The sequence below is a fragment of the Schistocerca americana genome, chromosome 1 (assembly GCF_021461395.2).
Source record: "Schistocerca americana isolate TAMUIC-IGC-003095 chromosome 1, iqSchAmer2.1, whole genome shotgun sequence".
Classification (NCBI taxonomy): Eukaryota; Metazoa; Arthropoda; class Insecta; order Orthoptera; family Acrididae; genus Schistocerca; species Schistocerca americana.
In genome coordinates, this window is record NC_060119.1 from 864,997,343 (window position 1) to 865,020,008 (window position 22,666).

General features: G+C 39.0%; 1 protein-coding gene across 3 annotated transcripts in view; it reads left to right on the top strand.

Annotated features, from left to right (window-relative positions):
• Positions 1-227: 227 nt before the first annotated feature.
• LOC124613871 (probable nuclear transport factor 2) overlaps positions 228-22,666 on the top strand; it is a 29,443-nt gene continuing 7,004 nt past the window's right edge. The window contains exons 1-4 of one of the 3 annotated variants that reach the window (XM_047142612.1): positions 228-507; positions 11,195-11,266; positions 15,774-15,872; positions 16,429-16,576. In XM_047142612.1, coding sequence (XP_046998568.1) covers positions 400-507; positions 11,195-11,266; positions 15,774-15,872; positions 16,429-16,542 — 393 coding nt within the window. In that variant the 5' untranslated portion in view covers positions 228-399 and the 3' untranslated portion in view covers positions 16,543-16,576. Of the gene's footprint in view, positions 508-11,194; positions 11,267-15,773; positions 15,873-16,402; positions 16,577-22,666 lie in introns of those variants that run through there. The other 2 variants (XM_047142619.1, XM_047142602.1) reach the window with 2 other exon arrangements.

The window sequence follows — 22,666 nt, forward strand, 5'->3', positions numbered from 1 at the left end:
ATTTCCAACTTCCAATATCTGTACGACTGAAGAGCAGAGCTGACACCTTTACTGGTGTCAGTGCGCTGCGACAGTGAAATTATGAAATAACACAAGAAATCTCAGACATACTATCGTATCTTCACAATCTCTACGACGAGATACGACCTCATAGTATATTGTTTTGGGGGGTTTGTGTTATCGAGTGCGCTCTAGTAACGGAAATCTTTGAACTAATATTTGAAAAGAAAATCTTTGAGTTTCACAACTGCTGCTGCCATCTAATGGCACACATGTTTGTGTAGTGTTTCAGAAAGTTAAGGAATAACTAAAAAGCTATCTTTGTGTAGAGACTCTGTGCGTTTACGTTCAGTTTTCTTGATCGTCTTTTTTTGTGTGTGGTTAATTGCTGTGATTAAAATGGCATTAAATCCTGCATACGAAGCGATCGGGAAGGGTTTTGTTGCCCAGTACTATGCTCTTTTCGATGATCCAGCTCAGCGGCCCAATCTGATTAACATGTACAACGTACGTATCCAGAAAAAATCCTTGATATGTGTGTAAAGTTGTTTTTAAACATTGATGTATCGGATCTGTAGTTTGAGAAGGACTTGAAGTTTTGTGCAGCACAATTTGAAAACGTTAATTGACGAATACCAGAACTTGTTATTCATAGCAACAAGCCGGTACTTTCTGCATATTTGAGGTCGTACTTATACAAACTTAACTGGAAAACGATGATTCATTTTATCTTGGTGGGCTTAACGGAACGGATACATTGTTAATAATCATTCTGGCTTTCGTTTACATTGCCGAAGTACTATGTTAGTACACACACTATTACAAAAACTGCAATATTTATAAGTTATTGAGCAACAACTGTTCAAATCTTATGATCTCTTTGCTCGTCCAAATAAAAGCATATTTCAAAACGTACAAAGTCGCATGTGATAATATTGATACAGACGTTGTGAACACTTCTTGCTGTGGTAATGTGAAGATATAAATTAGACCATTTTTGTCGTGTACCAAAGTAAAAATCATTGTGTATTGTGATGTTTACCTGACAGTTCGAAACAAGGTAAATGAGCCGTGATCAGAAGGTTGCGTAAGTCTGTTTTGGAACATTCTGGATAGGATAGTCTTTGAAAATACATACTAGTAAAAAAAAAAAAATCACCAAGTAGTTGGTTTTTTTTTTTTTTTTTTTTTTTTTTTTTTTTTTTTTTTTTTTGTATCTGGTGCACTCCTGTCACCTATGTTTGAGAGTGATCAAATAATGTACCTTTATTTCATCATTCGGTCAAACTGTTATAGCAAATATGGTGACCACCATGCAATAACATCTGGCTGAGTAATTAAGTTGTAACATTTATGCCCTTGTTTATATCTTCAGTGAGTCATCTACAAGGGCCTTCCTAGTGTGATAAGAAAAATAATCTTGTGTGCAGAGTGTCTGCTGATACTTGAATGTTGAAAATTAAACACAGTAACATATCTCCAACATTTTGACAATTGAGCAGCTACTATCCCAATCAGGGAGAAAAAGTAGTAGAGTCTGTTGTATTTTCATTTTGCCCAAGGAGTACTGCTTTCATTCCCAAATACTATCACCTGACCATCCTACGTTTTGTGGAAGATTATAATTGAAATATTGGTAGTGCATTTCACAACATGAATAAGAAATTATTTCACACTCATTAGGCATGCTACAAACCCCCGGCTCCCCTCCCTATAAACGATGGACCTTGCCACTGATGGGGAGGCTTTCATGTCTGAGCAATACACATAGCCAAACCATTGGTGCAACCACAATGGAGGGGTATCTGTTAAGAGACCAGCCAGATGTGTGGTTCCTGAAGAGGGGCAGCAGCCTTTTCAGTAGTTGCAGGGCAACAGTCTGGATGATTGAATGATCTGGCCTTGTAACATTAACCAAAGCGGCATTGCTGTGCTGGTATTGCGAATGGCTGAAAGAAAGGGGCAACTACATCCACAATTTTTCCCGAGGGTATGCAGCTGTATTGTGTGGTTAAATGATGATGGCATTCTCTTGGGTAAAATATTCCGGAGGTAAAATAATCCCCCATTCAGACCTCTGGGTGGGAACTAGTCAGGAGGACATTGTTATCAGGAGAAACAAAACTGGCGTTCTATGGATCGGGGTGTGGAATCTCAGATCCATTAATCAGGCAGGTAGGTCAGAATATTTAAAAACCGAAGTGGATAGATTAAACTGAGATATAGTGGGAATTGGTGAAATTCAGTGGCAGGAGAAACAGGACCTGTGGTCAGGTGAATAAAAGACAATAAATACAAAATCGAATAGGGGCAATGCTGGAGTAGGTTTAATAATGACTAAAAACATAGGAAGATGGATGATCTACTTTGAACAGCATAGTGAACGCATTATTGTAGCCAAGATAGACACAAAGCCCATACCCACCACAATAGTACAAGGTTATATGCCAACTGGCTCCGCAGGTGCGCAGGAAATCAATGATGAGAAAATATAAAAATGCAGTAAATGAAGTGGGTGAAAGGGAATACAAAAGAATGAGATCGGCAGAAAGTGCAAAATGACTAAGCAGGAATGGCGAGATGAGAAATGTAAGAATGTTGAAGCATCACTAGCTGTAAGATAGATACCATATGAATATCAAGAACTCAGATGGTAAAAAAGCCCTAAGCAAAGGAGGGAAAGCAGGAAGGTGGAAGGAGAATATAGTGTGTCTACTTGAGGGCAAAATTATGGAAATGGAAGAGGGCGTAGATGAAGATGAGATGGGAGATGTGATACTGTGTGAAGAATTTGACAGAGCGCTGAAGGACCTAAGTAAAAATAGGCCCCTGCAGTAGGCAACATTGTGTTACAGCTGCTGGGTCTAGTGTAGCAGAGGATACAACCCGTCGGCTTTGGACAATGACGTCACAAGTCGCCAGAGAGCAGTTTACCATTTTCGCTTTTGCTGTTATGTTTCAGTTTCGTTTTTTACTGATTGCTTAATAAAGTGGATCTGTTTATTCTATCTCGTGAGATTTTTTTAAAAAAAGCCAAAAACACTTATCAGCTACTGAAGGGAGCTACAACACTAAGGAGAATCGCTTCTCGTTTGGCGACTTGTGACGTCATTGTCCAAAGCAAACGGGTTGTATCCCGTGCTACACTAGTCCCCAGCTGCTTGTAGCCTTGGGAGAGCCAGCCACGACAAAACTCTTCCATTTGGTGCGCCAGGGTATCTGTCTTGTCTTTTATGACCCTCAGACTTCAAGAAGAATATAATAATCACGATTCCAAAGAAAGCAGGTGCCGACAGATGGAAACATTATCGAACTATCAGTTTAATAAGTCATGGCCGCAAAATACTGACACAAATCCTTTGCAGAAGAATGAAAAAACTGGTAGCAGCCGACCTTGAGGAAGATCTTTGTGTATTCCAGAGAAATTTAGGAACACGCGAGGCAATACTGACCCCACGACTTCTCATAGAAGATAGGTTAAGGAAAGGCAAACCTATGTTCGTAGCATTTGTAGACTTAGAGAAAGCTTTTGACAGTGTCGACTGGAAACTTTTTCAAATTCTGAAAGTGGCAGGGATAAAGTACAGGGAGCGAAAGGCTACATACAATTTGTACACAAATTAGATAGCAGTCATAAGAGTCGTGGGGCACAAAAGGGATGTAGTGATTGAGAAGGGAGTGAGACAGGGTTGTAGCCAGTTCTCAATGTTGTTGTAATTCTATCAGAGACAGCAAAGGAATTGGAAGAACAGTTGAACAGAATAGACAGTGTCCTGAAAGGAGGATAAGTTGTATCTAAATAAAAGCAAAATGTGGTTACTGGAATGTTGTTAAATTAAATTGGGTGATGCTGAGGAAGTTAGATTAGGAAATGAGACAAAGTAGTAAACAAGTTTTGCTGTTTGGGAAGCAAAAGAATGGATGATGGTCGAAGTAGGGAGGATATAAAATGTAAACTGGCTATGGCAAGAAAAGTGCTTCAGAAGAAGAGAGATTTGTTCATGTCGAGTACAGATTTAAATATGGCGAAGTCCTTTGTGAAAGTATTTGTATGGAAGTGAAATGTGAACGATAAACAGTTTAGAGAAGAAGAGAGAAGCAGCTGCTTTCGAACTGTGGAAATACGGAAGCGTCCGATCCCGCCCGTCTGCTTTGACCCACGACGTCACAAATATGGTGGAAACGACCATAAACCATGCTTCCAATATGGCGCACATAAAGTCGGTACGTACACATTATGAGGACGAAAATACATCGAAAAACAAACACACACACTTTCCACAAAAAGCCTAATGACACTAACGGGACAAGTGCGGGAAATGGGGTGTTTTTGGGTGGGGGCAAACTAAATATAATCAAATTTAGACACCCACCCCCATACAAAACCACACAAAATGACACGAAAATAAACCGACATCACAAAACTCCCCAAATACCACTAAACACAATATCATCTGTAATCGGACACTTCCCTTGACCTATATAGCTCAACAGCAGCTCCCGATCCCATAAATTAGGATCCAACATCCCTTGGCCTATAGAGCTCAAAAACATCTCCTGATACCAATGTCAACATACACAGCCACACATTGGGAACGAACACTTCCCTTGACCTGCGCACTGTTAATTTTATCTGTCATATCCATTCCTGAACAAAAACAACAACCAATTAATTTTACGAAAATTACCACACGATGTACAGCGAAAAACACTAAATTAACCTTCACACAAAATCGTTAACTCACTGAAACGAATTCAACTACAAACACAGCCGACACTCGAACAATTCTGGATAATGAGCAAAAGCGAACTGAGCCCTTTACACCACATAAACGAAAACCCTGAACATACCACCAGAGAGCACAACAAACCACAACACGATGATATCTACAAACATGCCACACTCACAACCCAAACTCCGCGTTGTCATGACGTCACTCACGACGACACCCTTACGTCACGGGTCAAAGCCGACGCGTGGGATCGGACGCTTCTGTCGACCCCTACAGAAGAATTCTGAAGATTAGATGGGTAGATAATGTAGCTAACGAGGAGATATTTAGTAGAACTGGGGAGAAGAGAAATTTGTGGTACAATGTGACTAAAAGAAGGGATTAGTTGATAAGACATGTTCTGAGGTGTTAAGGGGTCACCAGTTTAGCACTGGAGAGAAACATGGGGCTAAAAATTGTAAAGGGAGACCAAGGGATGAATATAGTAAGCAGTTTCAGGGGGTAGGTAGTTACTCGGAGTTGAAGAGGTTTGCACAGGATAGAGTAGCATGGAGAGCTGAATCCAACCAGTGTTTGGACTGAAGACAGCAACAGTATATTCTACAAATAAAGACTGCAAATTATGAAACTTATTTCAGAAACTTCTGCAAGAGGGCGTTCTGTAATTTGTAATAAAAGATTGGTACATATCCCCAGATAAATTGGTTATTAAAGTTAAGGAGCATAATCTTTCAATAACTGTAAGTAGTTTAACATTACTGTCATGTCTTGCTAATACCTATGTTGTACACAATAGATGTAGAAGGATGCTTAACAGCTACAGTGGCTAAGAAGCAAAACATGCCTGAATGAAATTATAAATAATGAGAAGTATTGTGGAATACAGAAATAAGATTGTCTGTTGTGTAGATTGGCCGAGATGTAAAGATTTTTGGACTTTCATTACATTTAGTTGAACAAGCCACATTTTGGACTTTGGTAGCATAGTGTACTGTTGAAGCGGATGGTGCTAAACTGTCAGTTTTAAAATATCGTTCTAGTAAAGGAATGTGTTTTAGCATTTGAGAAATAGTGGCAAGCAAAGGAAAGTTTCTGTAAAAGAATGTTCTCTTGTCTTTTATTAAAGAGTATCAGAAAACAACTTGTAAAGCAACTGTCAGAGTCTAGTGGAGAGGAATCTCTAGTAGCTGTAGATGTAGGAAGTATGCAGCAGACCTCAGCAGTTACGGTGGCTAGGACAGTTGCAAAGTCTAAGAGAAAGAAGAAGGTTCTGCTGTTAGGTAGTTCTCATGGTAGAGGTGTAGGCCAGCAGTTGCAGGAAGTTTTGGGGAGTGAGTACCAGGTCACCAGCATTGTGAAGCCTAATGCAGGATTGGCTCAGGTGACTTTTAACATAGGGGGGTTATGTAGGGATTTTACTTAAAGAGGATCAGGTAGTGATTGATTGTGGGTGGGGCTGGTAATAGTATTGATAGGGATGGGGAGTATGACATAGATGGTGACCTGGAAAAGATAGCCACTCAGACTGGCAACACGAATGTGCATTTCGTGGAACTGTTTCAGCGTCACGATCGGCCTCATCTTAATACAGCCGTCAGGCGTAATAACATGAGACTTGGGGGTGCGCTGATGACAGAAGGCATGAGTCACATTTCAGTGGTGTCGGTGGAGTCTATCAGTAGGACGGGTTTCACTAGACATGGCCTGCACCTCAACAGGTATGTGAAGGGGAGGTTGGCAAAACTTATAGGTGACAGCATAGGTGGGGGTGGTGGGATCACTCGTGGGAAAATTCCGGTAGTTGTGGGTGTTAGAGCTGTACCTTTTTTAGATTGAAGTCAGCTGATAGGTATTCCTGCTTAAGGGAAGTCTCTCTAACAAAGAAACCACTTTCTACAAAGCTTGGGTATCCGATTAATGAGGGAATTAGTATATTTCATCAAAATATACAAGGTATTAGAGATAAAGTTAGTGAACTGCTTATAGATGTTGACTCTGAAATTATTGGTATATCTGAACACTTCTTAAATAAGGAGATAATTCAGAGGCTTCCTTTACCAGGATACAGGTTGGCTGGCAGCTTTTCTAGGAGCTCTTTGCGGTGTGGGGGAGTAGCCATGTATGTGAAAAACGGTATCCCATTTGAGTCAATTGATGTTTCAAAGTACTGCACTGAAAAGGTGTTTGAATGTTGTGCAGGTGTGGTTAAATTTAGTGGAGCTAAACTTCTTACTGTTGTTATTTATAGATCTCCAGACTCCGATTTCACAACATTTTTGCTAAAGCTAGAGGAGGTTCTTGGTTCACTTTATAGGAAATACAAAAAGTTAGTTATATGTGGTGACTTCAATATTAATTGTATAAGTGATTGTGCAAGGAAAAGGATGCTGGTAGACCTCCTTAATTCATATAATCTTATGCAAACCGTATTCTTTCCAACGAGAGTGCAAGGGAACAGTAGAACAACCATAGACAATATTTTTGTTCATTTGTCATTATTAGAAGGGCATTCTGTTAGCAAAAAGGTGAATGGCCTTTCAGATCATGATGCACAAATTTTAAGTCTAAAAGATTTTTGTGCTGCAACACATGTTAAATATAGTTACCAACTTTTTAGGAAAGCTGATCCAGTTGCTGTACAGACTTTTGTAAACCTTATATAATGCTTTCCTCAAGACTTTTCTCGTGCTCTTTGAAAGTTGCTTTCCGTTAGAACGTTCAAAACAGGGTACTAGCACAAACAGGCAGCCTGGGTGGCTGACTAAAGGGATAAGAATATCTTGTAGAACAAAGTGGCAATTATATCAAAACGTTAGAAACAGTCAAAATCTAAATGCAGCAGCCCATTACAAACAGTATTGTAAGGTGCTTAAAAAAGTTATTAGGAAGGCAAAAAGTATGTGGTATGCAGATAGAATAGCTAAGTCTCAGGATAAAATTAAAACCATATGGTCAGTCGTAAAGGAAATGGCTGGTCTGCAGAGACAGGTCGAGAATATAGAATCAGTGCGTAGTGGGGATGTCCGTGTTACTGATAAGTCGCATATATGTACAGTACTTAATAATCACTTTCTGAATATAGCAGGTGAACTAAATAGAAACCTAGTCCCAACAGGGAATCATATAGCGCTCTTAGAAAAAAGTGTTCCGAGACTGTTACCTGAAATGCTCCTCCATGATACTGACAAGAGGGAGATTGAGTTAATAATTAAATCACTAAAGACCAAGAACTCTCATGGATATGACGGGGTATCTAGCAGAATACTGAAGTATTGTTCCACGTATGTTAGCTCAGTACTTAGCCATATCTGTAACTTTTCCTTTAGGAGTGGTTGGTTTCCTGACCGATTAAAGTACTTGGTAGTGAAGCCACTTTATAAAAAGGGAGACAGGGATAATGTTGACAATTGTAGACCTATTTCTATGCCATCGGTGTTTGCTAAAGTTATCGAGAGGGTTGTATATACAAGGTTACTGCAGCATTTAAATTCACATAATTTGCTGTCAAATGTACAGTTTGGTTTTAGAAATGGCTTAACAACTGAAAATGCTATAGTCTCTTTTTCTCTGTGAGGTTTTGGACGGATTAAATAAAAGGTTGCGAACGTTAGGTGTTTTCTTTGATTTAACGAAGGCTTTTGACTGTGTTGACCACAAAATATTACTGCAGAAGTTCGAACATTATGGAGTAAGGGGAGTAGCTTACAATTGGTTCGCCTCCTACTTTAAGAACAGAAAGCAGAAGGTAATTCTCCGAAATATTGAGAGTGGTAATGATGTTCAGTCCCAATGGGGCACTGTTAAATGGGGCGTTCCCCAAGGGTCGGTGCTGGGGCCACTGCTGTTCCTTATTTATGTAAATGATATGCCTTCTAGTATTACAGGTGATTCAAAAATATTTCTGTTTGCTGATGACACCACCTTGGTAGTAAAGGATCTTGTGTGTAATATTGAAACATTATCAAATAATGTAGTTCATGATATAAGTTCGTGGCTTGTGGAAAATAATTTGATGCTAAATCACAGTAAGACTCAGTTTTTACAGTTTCTAACCCACAATTCAACAAGAACTGACATTTTAATCAGACAGAATGGGCATGTTATAAGCGAGACGGAACAGTTCAAGTTCCTAGGCGTACGGATGGATAGTAAGCTGTTGTGGAAAGCCCATGTTCAGGATCTTGTTCAGAAACTAAATGCCGCTTTATTTACCATTAGAACAGTATCTGAAATAAGTGACATTTCAACACGAAAAGTAGTATACTTCGCATATTTTCATACGCTTATGTCATATGGTATTATTTTTTGGGGTAATTCTTCTGATTCAAAAAGGGTATTTTTGGCTCAAAAACGGGCTGTTCGAGCTATGTATGGTGTAAGTTCGAAAACCTCTTGTCGACCCCTATTCAATAGTCTGGGAATTTTGACATTGCCCTCACAGTATGTATTTTCTTTAATGTCGTTTGTTGTTAGCAATATTAGCTTATTCCCAAGAGTTAGCAGCTTTCACTCAGTTAATACGAGGCACAAATCAAATCTGCATGTGGAATGCACTTCCTTGACTCTTGTGCAGAAAGGAGTGCAGTATTCTGCTGCATCCATTTTCAATAAGCTACCACAAGAACTCAAAAATCTTAGCAGTAGCCCAAACACTTTTAAGTCTAAACTGAAGAGTTTCCTCATGGCTCACTCCTATTCTGTCGAGGAGCTCCTGGAAGAGATAAAAAATTAAGCAAATTCCAGTGTTACATTCTTGATTTTCTTTATTTAAACTAACGACTTGTCGCCTGAATATGTTTCTTATATTTCATTTTATCTGTTTCTACAATCGTGCTATAATTTCATGTATTGACTCGTTCCATGACCATGGAGACTTCTCCTAAATGTGGTCCAACGGAACAATAAATAAATAAATAAAAATAAAAGCAAGGTGACAGAACTGGAAGGGTGAAACAAGGGAAAAAGAGTTAACTGATACCAAAGCTGTTTGCAGGTTTTGTAAGCAAGTAATGTCTAGCAAGGTAAAAAGGAGGCTGCATTGATAGTGATTACAAACCAGAGAAACATATTGTACAAGTTATATTCTCATTAAAATAACTTTGTGATTGATATTTCAGCTAGTTGAATGATTTGGCCCAGCCACCAACCAGTTATAACTTTCTCTTGAGTGACATGTGTTTGCAGTGTTGCCTGTTTTTGTAGATATATGCAGAGCCTTGTCTAATGTGATGGACTGCACACTGGCAATGCTGTCCCCCTGCCACAGCAATCTGTCAGTGACTAAGTTATTTTAATCAGGTTATAACAAAAATGGAGGAACCTAAGCAAGTGGTAAGTTGGAATATCATGTTTGTCAACTGTTAGAGTGAAGAAGATTAAGCAGAGTTGTTATTCACATAGAACAGTTGCTATATTTTGAATCTTTAAATGAGACAGCGTGAATAGCTCTCTTAGATTGTTTGTAGATGATGCATCTATTAAAGTCATTAGAGGAGGAAAACAAATTGCAGAGGTTTAGACAAGATAATTGCACGGTGTAAAAAGAGCCACAGTTGTCCCTGAACAAAAAAAAAAGTTAGGTTCTCTGCGAGAGTATTAAAAACACTGTTAAATTTGGGTTGCACAATAAATCGCACAAATTTATAGGTTGCCGATTCGTGAAATGAGAGAAAAATGTGAAGTCTCTTGTGATTGGTTTTTCTAATTTCAGTATGATTCCATCATAGCCAACATTGCTCAATATTTAATGCACTTCTCTTTGTAAATGACTCAAACTCGAAAGTAAATTCAGAAATGTCATATTATGTAATGCATAAATCTAAAATATTGTTACTTATTACGTATATGCACCATTTATCAACACTGAATTAAATGCAAGGGGGAGGCAATATGTAAATTCTGCATCAAATGTCTATGGCAAAATACTGCTACATGTATGAGATGATGGAACAGCTTTCAAGAAATTTGGAGAATTGGTTTGGCAAAGGAGTGAGCAAGAAGAAGATAATATTTATAGAAAGAAAGACTGCAGCAAGTTGTTTTAAATGTCAGCTGTAGTAAATAGCCTATGCTGGTAGAAAAGGTGGGAGCGAGTACGTCAAGGGATATTAATCATATATTTGTGAGTCAAACCAGGCACTGCAAGCAGATATTTGGCATTTTATCATTGTAGTAATTTTTTTCTTTCTGCCAATGTGTTATGTGCATTATCATATCTTTCATCCATGGTTTTCTTTTGTTTTTGTATTTGTATACATTTTGTTCATTTGTTTTAACTCTTGTGATTTCATGTTTTAATGTCAGATGTTCAAGGAAGACTGTCAGTTTGTAAATAATTTTCTCGCCTGGTTTGTCACACTGTTATTGCATAGTATTAGTATCACTTGAATTAATAGGAAAGATAAATAATGCAGACATATGCAGTATGTTTAATGTTGATAAATATCTATACTGTTTTACAGACTGAGACATCTTTCATGACTTTCGAAGGGCTGCAAATACAAGGTGCTGTCAAAATAATGGAAAAGCTAACAGTAAGTTCAACTCTTAAAATACTTTGAATATAAATTTAAGTGTTAGGAAGTCTCTTCTGCAGTTATTTGTCAGGAGTGTTGCCCAGTATGTTCAGACAGGAAGAGAATAAAAGTTTTGAAACATGGTACTCTGGATGGATAGATTAGATATCTAGTATAGAAGTACTGGTTTGAATTGGAGAGAAAAATTGATGGTGCAATTTCTCTAAAAGAAGGGACTGATTGAAAGGGCATGTCCTGAAGCAGCAAGGCATTGTCATTGTGTGGAGAGAAGGCTGATGGATAAACATAATAGGAGACAAATCTTGACAACAATAAGTGTGTTCAAAGTGATGCAGGTTACAGTAATTATGCAGAGAAAAAAGGCTTTCAGATGACAGTCACGGGTGGAGAATTGCATGAAAAGTCTTCGGACTGAAGTCCACTACGGCAATATCCAATGATCAGTGTAATCTTTGCTGCTACACGGTTATTAGTTAAGTTGTGTGGGCACACAAGTAAATATATATTTCAGTTATAATTGAGAGTAATATTAGTATATATGAGATGTTGTATGACAGTAATAGGGTCCAAAATGTCGTTCGTAAAATACAGTGTTAAAATAAAACAGTGGAAACACCAGGTTGGAATATAAATGATATTAGGAGAAGGATAAATCGGTATTCACCATAAAGATGACCTGTTGAGTTGCGGACAGGCACAACTAAGAGACTGTTCAACATTATAGTGTTTGGCCAAAGCCTTCTTCAGCAGAAGAAAACACACGATTCACACACAAGGAAGCACACAGGACTGCTACCACAAGCAGCTCTTGCCAGAATGTGACTATTGTGTGAATAGCAATCTGCAGTGGGTTGGGGAAGAGTGCGGATAACAGGGTACAGGTGGTGGGAGAGAAGAGTGCTGTCTGGAAGGATGTGCAAGGACTAAAGACTGTCAGGTGCAGTGTCAAGAGGAGAGGAGGAGGGAAGGGGAGAGGATGAGCAGGTATATTATCAGAGAGCAGCACATAAAGAGGGTGAGGGAATTTCGAAGGGAGGAGGTAATAGGACAAGGGGGCTGAAACTGTTGGGTGGGAGGGTGCATGGACAGGAGGTTACCATAGGCTGAGGTCAGGATGCTTTTGGGAGTGGAGAATGTGTTGTAAGTATAATTTCCACCTGTACAGTTCAGAAAAGCTGGTGGTGGAAGGGAGGATCCAGATGGCCTGATTTGTGAAGCAGCCATTGGTTTCAAGCATATTGTGTTCAGCTGCATTTTGTGCCACAGGGTGTTTTACTTTGTTTTGGCCGCAGTTTGGTGGTCGCCATTTGTCTTGGTGGACAGGTGGTTGGTAGTTGCACCAATATAAAAAGCTGTGCAGTGATTGCAGCTCAACTGGTATACAACATGGCTGCATTCACAGGTGGTTAGACCTTTGATGGGATAAGATATAAGTCTGTGACAGGTCTGGAATGGGAAGTGCTAGGTGGGTGGATGTCTCGGGCCTTGGTCTTCCACCTGTGAAGGCAGCCATGCTGTGTATATCAGCTCTGCTGCAACCATTGTATAGCTCTTATATTGATGTGACTACCAATCAGCTGTCCACCAAGATGAATGGCCACCGTCAAACTGGGTCTGGCCATGCTGATTTAGGTTTTCTGTGATTTCCCTAAATCACTGGTTCCTCTAAAAGGGCACAGCCGACTTCCTTCCCCATCCTTCCCTAATCCAATGAGACCGATGACCACGCTGTCTGGTCTCCTTCCCCAAACAACCAACCACCGTCAAACTGTGACCAAGAGCAAAGTAGACAATGCTGTGGCATAAGGTGCAGCTGAGCACAACACACTTGATTTCAATGGCTGCTTCACAACCTGAGTCATGTGGATCATCCCCTTCACCACCAGCTTTTCCGTACTGCACAGATGGGAGTTAACCTTACAACAAATTCTCCACTCCTGAAATTGTCCCAGTCTGGTCCTGCGATAACCTACTGTCCCCACACCATCTGCCCAACAGTTTCTGCCCCCTCATCTTATCACCTCCTTCCTTTTCACATTTACACCCTTTCTGTGTGCTGCTATCTGCTGATGTACTTACCTGTCCTTTCTCCTTCCCAGTTTCTCTCCTCTTTTCCAGTCCCCATTCCCCCCCCCCCCCCCCCCCCCCCATCCATGTCCCCCTCCCAACACTGTGCCGAGCAGTCTCTAGTCCATTCATGCCTCATTAGACAGTATTCTTCTCACCCGCCTCCCCCCGAATCCACACCATACTACCCTCTCTCTTCCCTGTCCCACTCCAGATTGCTATTCACATAGTAGTCTCATTATGATTGAAGTTGCTGGTGATACTGATCATGTGTGCATGAGGTGTGCTTGCTTTTGTGAATGTGTGTGTTTTATTTGCTGAAGAAAGCTTTGATCAAAAGCTATATTGTGCAACAGTCTTTTCTTTGTGCCCGTCGGCAACTCAACAGGACATCTTCACAGTGAGTTGCAGTCTATCCTTTTCCTAATATCGTTGCAGTGTTGAAATGGGTTTGCAATATGCGTAAATGGTTTGTAATGTCATGGTTAAAGTAATTATTTAGTTCAGAATAATAAAAGATAGTGACTCTTGAAATCCCAGCTAGAGAAGAGATTCTAAGATTTGATTAAAAAATTAAAAGATAAAAGAAAAATATTTTTTGGGGACTGTTAGAGGTGGAACAGTATTTTTGGGTCAAATCTAGTCTGTGATTTCAATTTTTGGCTTTGAGTCATGATATCATGTGTGACGTCATGAGTTTTAGCTGTGAGCAGCCTGTTATTATCTGTGATTTTCTTGGTAACTTGTGTAAACTATGCTATTTAATCTGAATTTGTCACAATTTCCAAGGATGTGGTTAGGCAGGAACATAAGAGCACATTGGAAAATGAGTGAAACAAGCAGCAATCATATTAATATTTGTGGTTGTCACAAATATTTGCCCCCTCCACTCCTCCAGAATGTGATAAGACTTCATTTAAGATTTATCCTTTTGGTATTGATCTGTCTACCTTAGCTGCATAGCTCAATTCAAGTTGTAGATTCTGTGTTTCATTATTTTTTTGTGATTATTAACTGTACCTTGTTCCTATCTATTGTATTTCCCTTGTTTTATTGCTAGTGTGAGTCGAAGGTTTTAAGGTGCATCTTATTTTCTCCCCAAACAGAACTCTACTTTCCTGTAGCATAACTGTATGAGCTATAAAAGAAGTAAGAGTAATAGAAAGGGAAACACAAATCAGCTGTAATAGGGAAACATTGAGATTCCCGAGTCAGTATAATCTATACACACACCACAGTAGATAAATGAGTTTAAACTTTGGGACATGTTTCACAGCAAATGTCGAGTGATATTAATATGCATGCACACACTCGAGGACAATTTTTTTTTTTTTTTTTTTTATTTTTTTTTTTTTTTTAGAAATGAACATATTGTTTGATTGATAAAGTAAAATCCCTATGTGTTTATACTAAATTGTAGACGCTCTCAACAGTCTGGCACTTCCGCTATGTGCGAGGAATGACTGGTTTAGCAAGAGTATAGTGTATTAATGATGGCAATCAGACAATGGTTAGGTAGTAGATGAGAGCTGAGTAATCAGAAGGCATCTGCAGGTACAATGAAGTTGATGCACATTTAGATATGAAATGGAAAGTATAGTAATGAAGTGGAGTGGAAGTAAATGATGGAAAAATTAAGATTTGTATTTGGAGGCTGTGACAGCATTAAGTGACATGAGTCAGGTAAAGTTGGCAAGAAGGGAAGGAGAGCAATATGGCGAGATTGGGGTTTTCTAGTTAATGGATGCAGACTTGGATCAGACTAACAAGATGGTTGAGAGGTAGTTTTCTACTGGGCAGCTATGCAACCAGTCACAAATTATCGTGGTCACACTTGTTACTCTGTCGCACATTACTCTACCTCAGGTGCCAGTTACCACACTCAGTTGCAGATGATGCTTGTGGCCGTTATTTTAACATTTGTGATTCACCTTCATTTGCAGTGTTCTTCAGTTCATCTTGTTTATGTCCTTAACTAGTTGTGAAAGTACACAGAAATGTGATGAGTTTCCACCCTACCAAGCAAACCCAGTACTGCATGTTTATGAACAGCATGTGAGTATATCCAGAACAGGGACATAAAGCTACTGCTGTTCTGGCCATATTGTGTGTTTGTAGACAAATAGGAACTGACATCACCGTCCCCTTCCCTAATTTCATTAATTTGATTGAGGTTCAGTTGGAGTATTATGAAGCTGGACAGTGTACTTTCAGGTCACTAGTAATGAACCTTTGGTTGTTTCCAGCTCATTAATGAATCCCTTTACTTGTTTAATTGTGGTGATGGTGGTAGCAGCAGCTGCTACTAATATTGGTAACTGTAATGTTAGTGACGGTATATTAGTATTTTTTTAAAATAATGTTATAAAGTATAAATATATGGATGGACCTTGTTCTGAGAATAAATTTTACATTTATTATTTTTTGTGTGTTTCAGAGTTTGGCATTCCAAAAGATAAACCGAATTATTACAGCTGTTGACTCTCAACCAATGTTTGATGGTGGTGTATTAATAAATGTCTTGGGAAGATTGCAGGTAAGATATTCTAAGATTCTGCTCCTCCGTCAAATATTTTTCTGCAACGTCTTCTGTCTGTATGTGTACCAGAGAGAGAGAGAGAGAGAGAGAGATAGATAGATAGAGAGAGAGAGAGAGAGAGAGAGAGAGAGAGAGATTGTTGATGCAGAGGTTCATATGACAACATGAGTTGTATGAAGTTTTCAGAGGATGGGTTACTGGTTTTTCTATGATAAGACTCTGTTAGATGATGAGCAGGCAGATAAAATTTAGAGGTGAATAATTGTTGAACTACAGTTTTTTCATTTTTCTTAACAGCAAGAAACTTACACACATTGCTTTGACAGTAGCATGTGTCTAAAATTCCTGCTGTGAAGACTGAATGTTAGCTTAGCAGTCACTCTTAATGTGTTTTATGTACCCATCTGCTATCAGTACAATATTTGAAGAGTGAGAGATGGTCTGTAATTTCAGCCACTGTTAATAATCATTCAGAATTGTCACTATCATTGGAAATGTATTATTCGTACATTTTTGTTAAATTTAAGATGGAGGAATATTGTATTCTGTGCAGACAGATGAAGATCCGCCACATGCTTATCTCCAGACATTTGTACTGAAGCCTATAGGAACAAGTTTTTTCGTGCAACATGACTTGTTCCGACTTGCTCTGCACGACACTGTGTAGACGTGAATGTGGCAGCACATCCCTCATGTTGCAGGCAAGACATTACTGACATTTAGCTTGGAATCAGTTCTTTAGCTTTTGTTCTGTAATTTCTTCACAACAGTAACATAAGTTTGCTACTGCATTGTGCAATGCCCTGCTTGTAATAAAAGCAGTATGATGAAATAATTTACAAACTATTAACATCCAAGCAGCCCTATTTCGTGCATCACTTGTTAATTAATATCCTTTATTTCCAACGTGCTTTCTAGGTAAAATGTGAATCATGTGGACATTACCTTCAGAATTTGTTCCACATTACTGGCATGCACAGATTTGTGTTGATTGGAGGTGGGTTTCATAGTCTTGGAAATCGATAAATCCTGATTTAGTTTTTAATACACAATATCACATTAATGAAGTCTTAATTTAGCTCTCCAGCGATACTGTGAGGTTCTGAAACGCATATGTACCTAACACCTAATTTTTCATTTGGGTTCAGTACTATCCCTTTGCGAATGTGTTCAGATTCAGTGGGGTACAAATAATTCAAATGGCTGTTAATCTCATATCCTTACACCAGTAGAAGCAAGGAATGTTCAACACATTGAAAACTTTATTAATTCTCACAGGACAGGAGAGTAAAGCAGTGGAACTTTAGATTCCCACTGCCAAATTCATATTCTTGAGGAAAAACCTTTTTTCACAAAGTGCTGAGCATCCAGTGCACGTTGGTCTATTGATTATTCTCATGATTTTGAAACGCATCCCTGTTGGTTTTTGAATGCATTCTAAGTTGATTTCTGAATATATCATAAGTTGATATTTGAATGCATGCATACTGTACATGATGTCTCTGCCAGGAGCATCACCGTCGCACCTAGAAAGAAACTTTCCTGCAAACAAAAGGGGACGGGGCTGTACAAGCTGAGCGGAATAAAGCTGAACGGGTAAATTCCAATCGCAGTTAATTTAAGTGGTTGACTGGGTTTGTGAATGATCAGTGTTGTTATAATTACTAGCGAAAGCCATAGATTCAGACTACCAGAGTGGAAATAAATGACTAACAGGAATAACAGATAAGAAAAATTACGTGTTATCTTCCCTGTGTATCCGAGAAAATGAAATTTTCACAAATATTTGGCCAGATCACTACACTAGTAAGGGCCAGTTGTACAGTCCCTAGCTAACATGCACGTATGTTTTATTGTGGGAGTAGCACGGAAAACTCATTGTAGGAACACATAATAATGCCTAACCGTGAATAAACGTAGGATAACTAAACGGGTGATTGTGGCAGGGTTAGTGAAGTTAACTGGAGAATAAGTTTCAACACGAACGAGGAAGGAGAAGGAATGAGGGTATCACACAAATTGTGGAAGAATATGACAATTTCAAATTTATACAAAAATTTCGTACCACTGCTTTTCGATCTTGTGCTTTAGAAGCTACTGCCTATGAATGAAATGTGAAACTATTTCCTAACATAAAGCTTTTTGCTTGTAGTAGGCCTCGGCATTTGATATTCATACTTCATGAATTATATGACCATTTGTTCCAAAACCGTCTCGTTTATTTGGTGTGTATTACAATTACTGCAATATCAGACCGGCCTATTTTGTTTTATCTAGCAGACAGTGATAAAATACACATAATAAGCTCAAGAAATCAAACCAGTCGTGGGTACTACTTGTATTAACAGCTTTTTCAGTATTAGACAATGACATTTCGTGTTTCCATGTAGCAAAACATTTGACGAACTTTGATGAGGTAATAGATTCTTTCGCAGGAAGGGAAGCACTCCTGAAAAGCCGTAGCAAGTTTAGAGAGGAAAAATGCTAGGACTTGAGGTTTGGAGAAATGTGCATTGTCTCGCTTGTCTCTTGCCTTTACTGGTTTTATGTATCCTATATTTAATATGTCACACAAAAGAGAAAGTTATTAGCTAATAGGCAATAAATAGTGCTAATTTTCTGAGGATTTCTTGTTCTCTCGGTTACAAATAATCCTATCCAGTAATAATTGCAAGTTTGTTTTAAGAGGGGCAGGATCTCAAACCGGCCGACTGGGAGGAGGAGAGGCTCCATGGGACATTCTAATGTCCACTGTCCTGAGTGTAGTTTGATGGCATCCATTACAAAACAAACACATTTGAATTCGACAGAGTGAAATACAGTGACATGCGATAGAACAGTGCTGTGTGAAGAGGCGTGGCACTGCACTTTGGAACACTTAAAGACCAAATAATGTGGCTTACATTTTCCTGGAAGCTATACATTTTATGTACGAGACATCTTCAGAAAGATGTGCACTACAATGATCATTTTTTGAAAAGTCCATTTAATTTTTGGCGTCCTACCTCAAACACTAGGGGGAGGGGGGGTGTCACTATCTAGTATTGCCTCGGTTTCGAAATATCGTAGATCCGGGATTGATACACAGAGCAGTCCGAGTTGTAGTGGGGAGTTGGGTAGTCTCCACATGACCCGTGCTTAAGTTTAGTGATTTTGCTGTTTCCTCTTTGTTTATTGCTCTCATGTCAAATGAAAACAAGGCTTTCTGTAGCCGGCAGCAATCAAGTGAATTAAAATAGATTCACATAATTACGAAAGGTTAAAATATGTTATTAGTTTCAGATTTTATTTTATTTCCAGCATACTGACAGTCAAGCATTAATCGCCTTGCAGAACAATGAAGTTATTTTTGTCAGTTTGCAAAAGAAATTTGGCTTTTATTAACCTTTTCTGCTGAGGGCTGTCCATTTATTTAAAACGAAGTGTTTAATTTCTCACTACTGGCTAGTTTAAACTGTTCGCTGCATTTAAAGTGCACGTTTTCATCTTCTAGCATGTATGGCATTATGCCATAATAAAGAACCAAACATGAGATAATACAGTACTGGTACCCCGAGAAAATTTACATCTGAATCTGGACATACGAGTGTGCACTTTAAGCTGAATCGTGCATTTTTTGTATGGTTCATGAGATTCTGATGCTCTTGGAGTGTCCTCTGATGTCTTGTTTCTTTTATGACATAATGTAAGATCTTTTAATGTTTTACACGTACAAACATACGGGCTTCCTGCATCATCATAACTGCACAGGCACAGTGACACCTATCAACTGGCGCGCTCTGGCAACTGCTGAAACGAAGCTATTTCTAACAGGTCAAGGGAAAATATTGTGAATGGTGCTTTGAAAAGTGTTGCTTTCAAAGTAAATTTCCTTTTGTGCAAGATGAACTATGTGCGAGAATGTACGATCAATTTCTTAAATCGCAGAGTGTTTGACTCTCATTTAAAAATCAACTCTTTCAGACGACCTTTAGAAGAATTTAAAGCCTAGATGATCAGACATTTATGTCCTCATCAAAAACTTTACTGGCGCATTTGTGTGATGTATCTTAAAGGGTAACACGCTTAAAAAAGATCAACATTATGTGTGAAAGCTTTTCTTTTCTTGTAGCAACACTATGTATATTAATTTAAACCATTAACTTTAAAACATTAACATTAAAACATGCGCCCCCCCCCCCCCCCCCCACCTAAGTTTCGTTTTGTAAAGTGCTGGTAAATTCTATGCAGCATATAAAACAATAACAATTCAATGGATCGATAAGTTTTACAGTTCCGAGGAAAAGTATACAGTCATTTAGCGTGGAAAAAGTGTGTTTTCACCCGGAAGAAAGTGTATTTTTAACTAGGAAACCGGGCAAAAATCCGGGAATTTTTTTTCCTTGTCCACGTGTACACCCTGTGCTAACACTATCCAGGTAATTTTAGTGCAGTGTCAAATCACACAGTGTATGCATAGTTGATACACAAACTGGAAACAAATGTCTAGGTTTTTGATCTGCTAAGCATTTCCATTTACAGCAGGAAGAGAGAAAACAAGGGAAACATGCACCAGATTCTTGAAAATTAGACATCAGGCGAAAGAAAAAATTGTAAGTAACTTCATGTTTTGGATATCGTCTCAGTCCAGAGTGCTGAATTTCATACTGATGGGTATATCTATGTTCTGTTATAGATTCTCCCACTCAGAACTTGTGATAGCTGGAGAAATGACCCCCTTTGTTTAATGTTTGTCTGTGCCCCAGTTTTGCACTTCGTTGTTGGTAAGCCTCCCCTTTATCTCGTATATGGCCAAGAACTAGCCTTGTTGATTGAACCATTCCAGCATTTGTATGAAGTGATTAAGTAAAACCACGTGAAACCTACATCAGGATAACTGCACAGAACATGAGCTTTCACACACCCAAGTCTGGGGTTCTTGTTTTAACAAATGCACCATTTCAGTCTGTCATATCTAATGTGCAGTTCTCTTAGATTTGTGCATACTCGGAATGAGTTAGTTTAATAACATAAAAAATAATTATGAACTGTTCATTTATTCAAAACCCCATAAACTTCTGCTTACTTCCTAGTTTTCATTCATTTAAAAGTATTGCGAGGGAAAGGTGTTGGCAGTGATATATATCTGATGAGTCGTAAATAATGAAAAATATTCAGAAGACCTCATGGTGTCATGTGGTGCAAGAAGTCAAGAGCAGTTGCCACTTCTTATATTGTGGACTTATTTACCATGTATTTTCTATCGCATATTTTTCACAGGACATACCAAAGTCATCCATCATTGGAAAGAAACTGGAGAAAGCTCAATTGATCATAGAGTATAAGTAGTCATTTACAGCATTATTAACCATATGCTGCCAACATGAAAGATCAACAGTCTTTGTTTCATGAAGGTTGAGCTGGAAATGGAAAGAGCGACAATTGGCTCAAGAAAGAATTCTGTTTACTGTAGCATTGCGCTGTTTTTTTCTACCATACGTGCTCCAACCCAGCAGCTGAAGATGAATCCCTCACAGTGATGCTTCTGTGGCAACTTTCACAAATTTGCAGTAGAACAGCAAGCACCTGGCCTGTGAGCTTGCATAAGAAAGATCAGGGATTGTAAGACAATTGTATGAAGAAAAAGTTCCCAGGATTTACCTCCAATCAGGGAAAAAAATGTAACTCAGGGAGTGAAAATTGAGGTGTAAAGTGCATTTTTGCCATCTCTAGCATTTAGTGACCAGAGCTGACTGACAGAGTATGTTGTGATGACAGAGAATTTGCTACAAACAGTTGTATAGAACCAAAGAATAAGCACAAGATCTTGCAGCACTTCACTAGAAATGTCACAAAGCCCCATTGTGTGCTAACTCTACAGTTACTCTTCCATTTCTTTTTTACTTCTAGAAGGTGCAGGTATTGTTGCTGATAGACAAATTTTCCACTTTGGCAACTTCATAGTAAGTCAGCAAATACACACACACACACACACACACACACACACACACACACACACCTCATATATAGTATATACGAGCGGACAGAAAAAAACCTCCCCAGCACACAAGTAAGAGGCTGTCAACAAGTATTGGGTGTCTAGATCTGGTGATATGTTAAACCTTTACCATTATCTCATAGAACCACATGTACTACAACCAAGACTGACAGGAGAGCAATGTTAGCATCACTTGAATGAATGCTTCTTTGTCAGAATTATTGGAAGATATGGCTGGGCCTGTTGCTTGGACCTAAGTCAATATTTATGGTATTCTGAGTACTTGTAGGTCTACTTGTTAATTCCACGCGGGAAAAATATATTTAAAAACAAAGATGATGTGACTTACCATACGAAAGCGCTGGCAGGTCGATAGAAACACAAACACATACATACACAGAGAATTCAAGCTTTCGCAACAAACAGTTGCTTCATCAGGAAAGAGGGAAGGAGAGGGAAAGACGAAAGGACGTGGGTTTTAAGGAAGAGGGTAAGGAGTCATTCCAATCCCGGGAGCGGAAATACTTACCTTAGGGGGAAAATGGACAGGTATACACTCACGCGTGCGCTCACACACACACACACACACACACACACACACACACACACACACACACACACACATATCCATCCGCGCACACACACAGACGCAAGCAGACATATGTAAAGGCAAAGAGTTTGGGCAGAGATATCAGTCGAGGCGGAAGTAAAGAGGCAAAGATGTTGTTGAAAGACAGGTGAGGTATGAGTGGCGGCAACTTGAAATTAGCGGAGGTTGAGGCCTGGCGGATAACGAGAAGAGAGGATATACTGA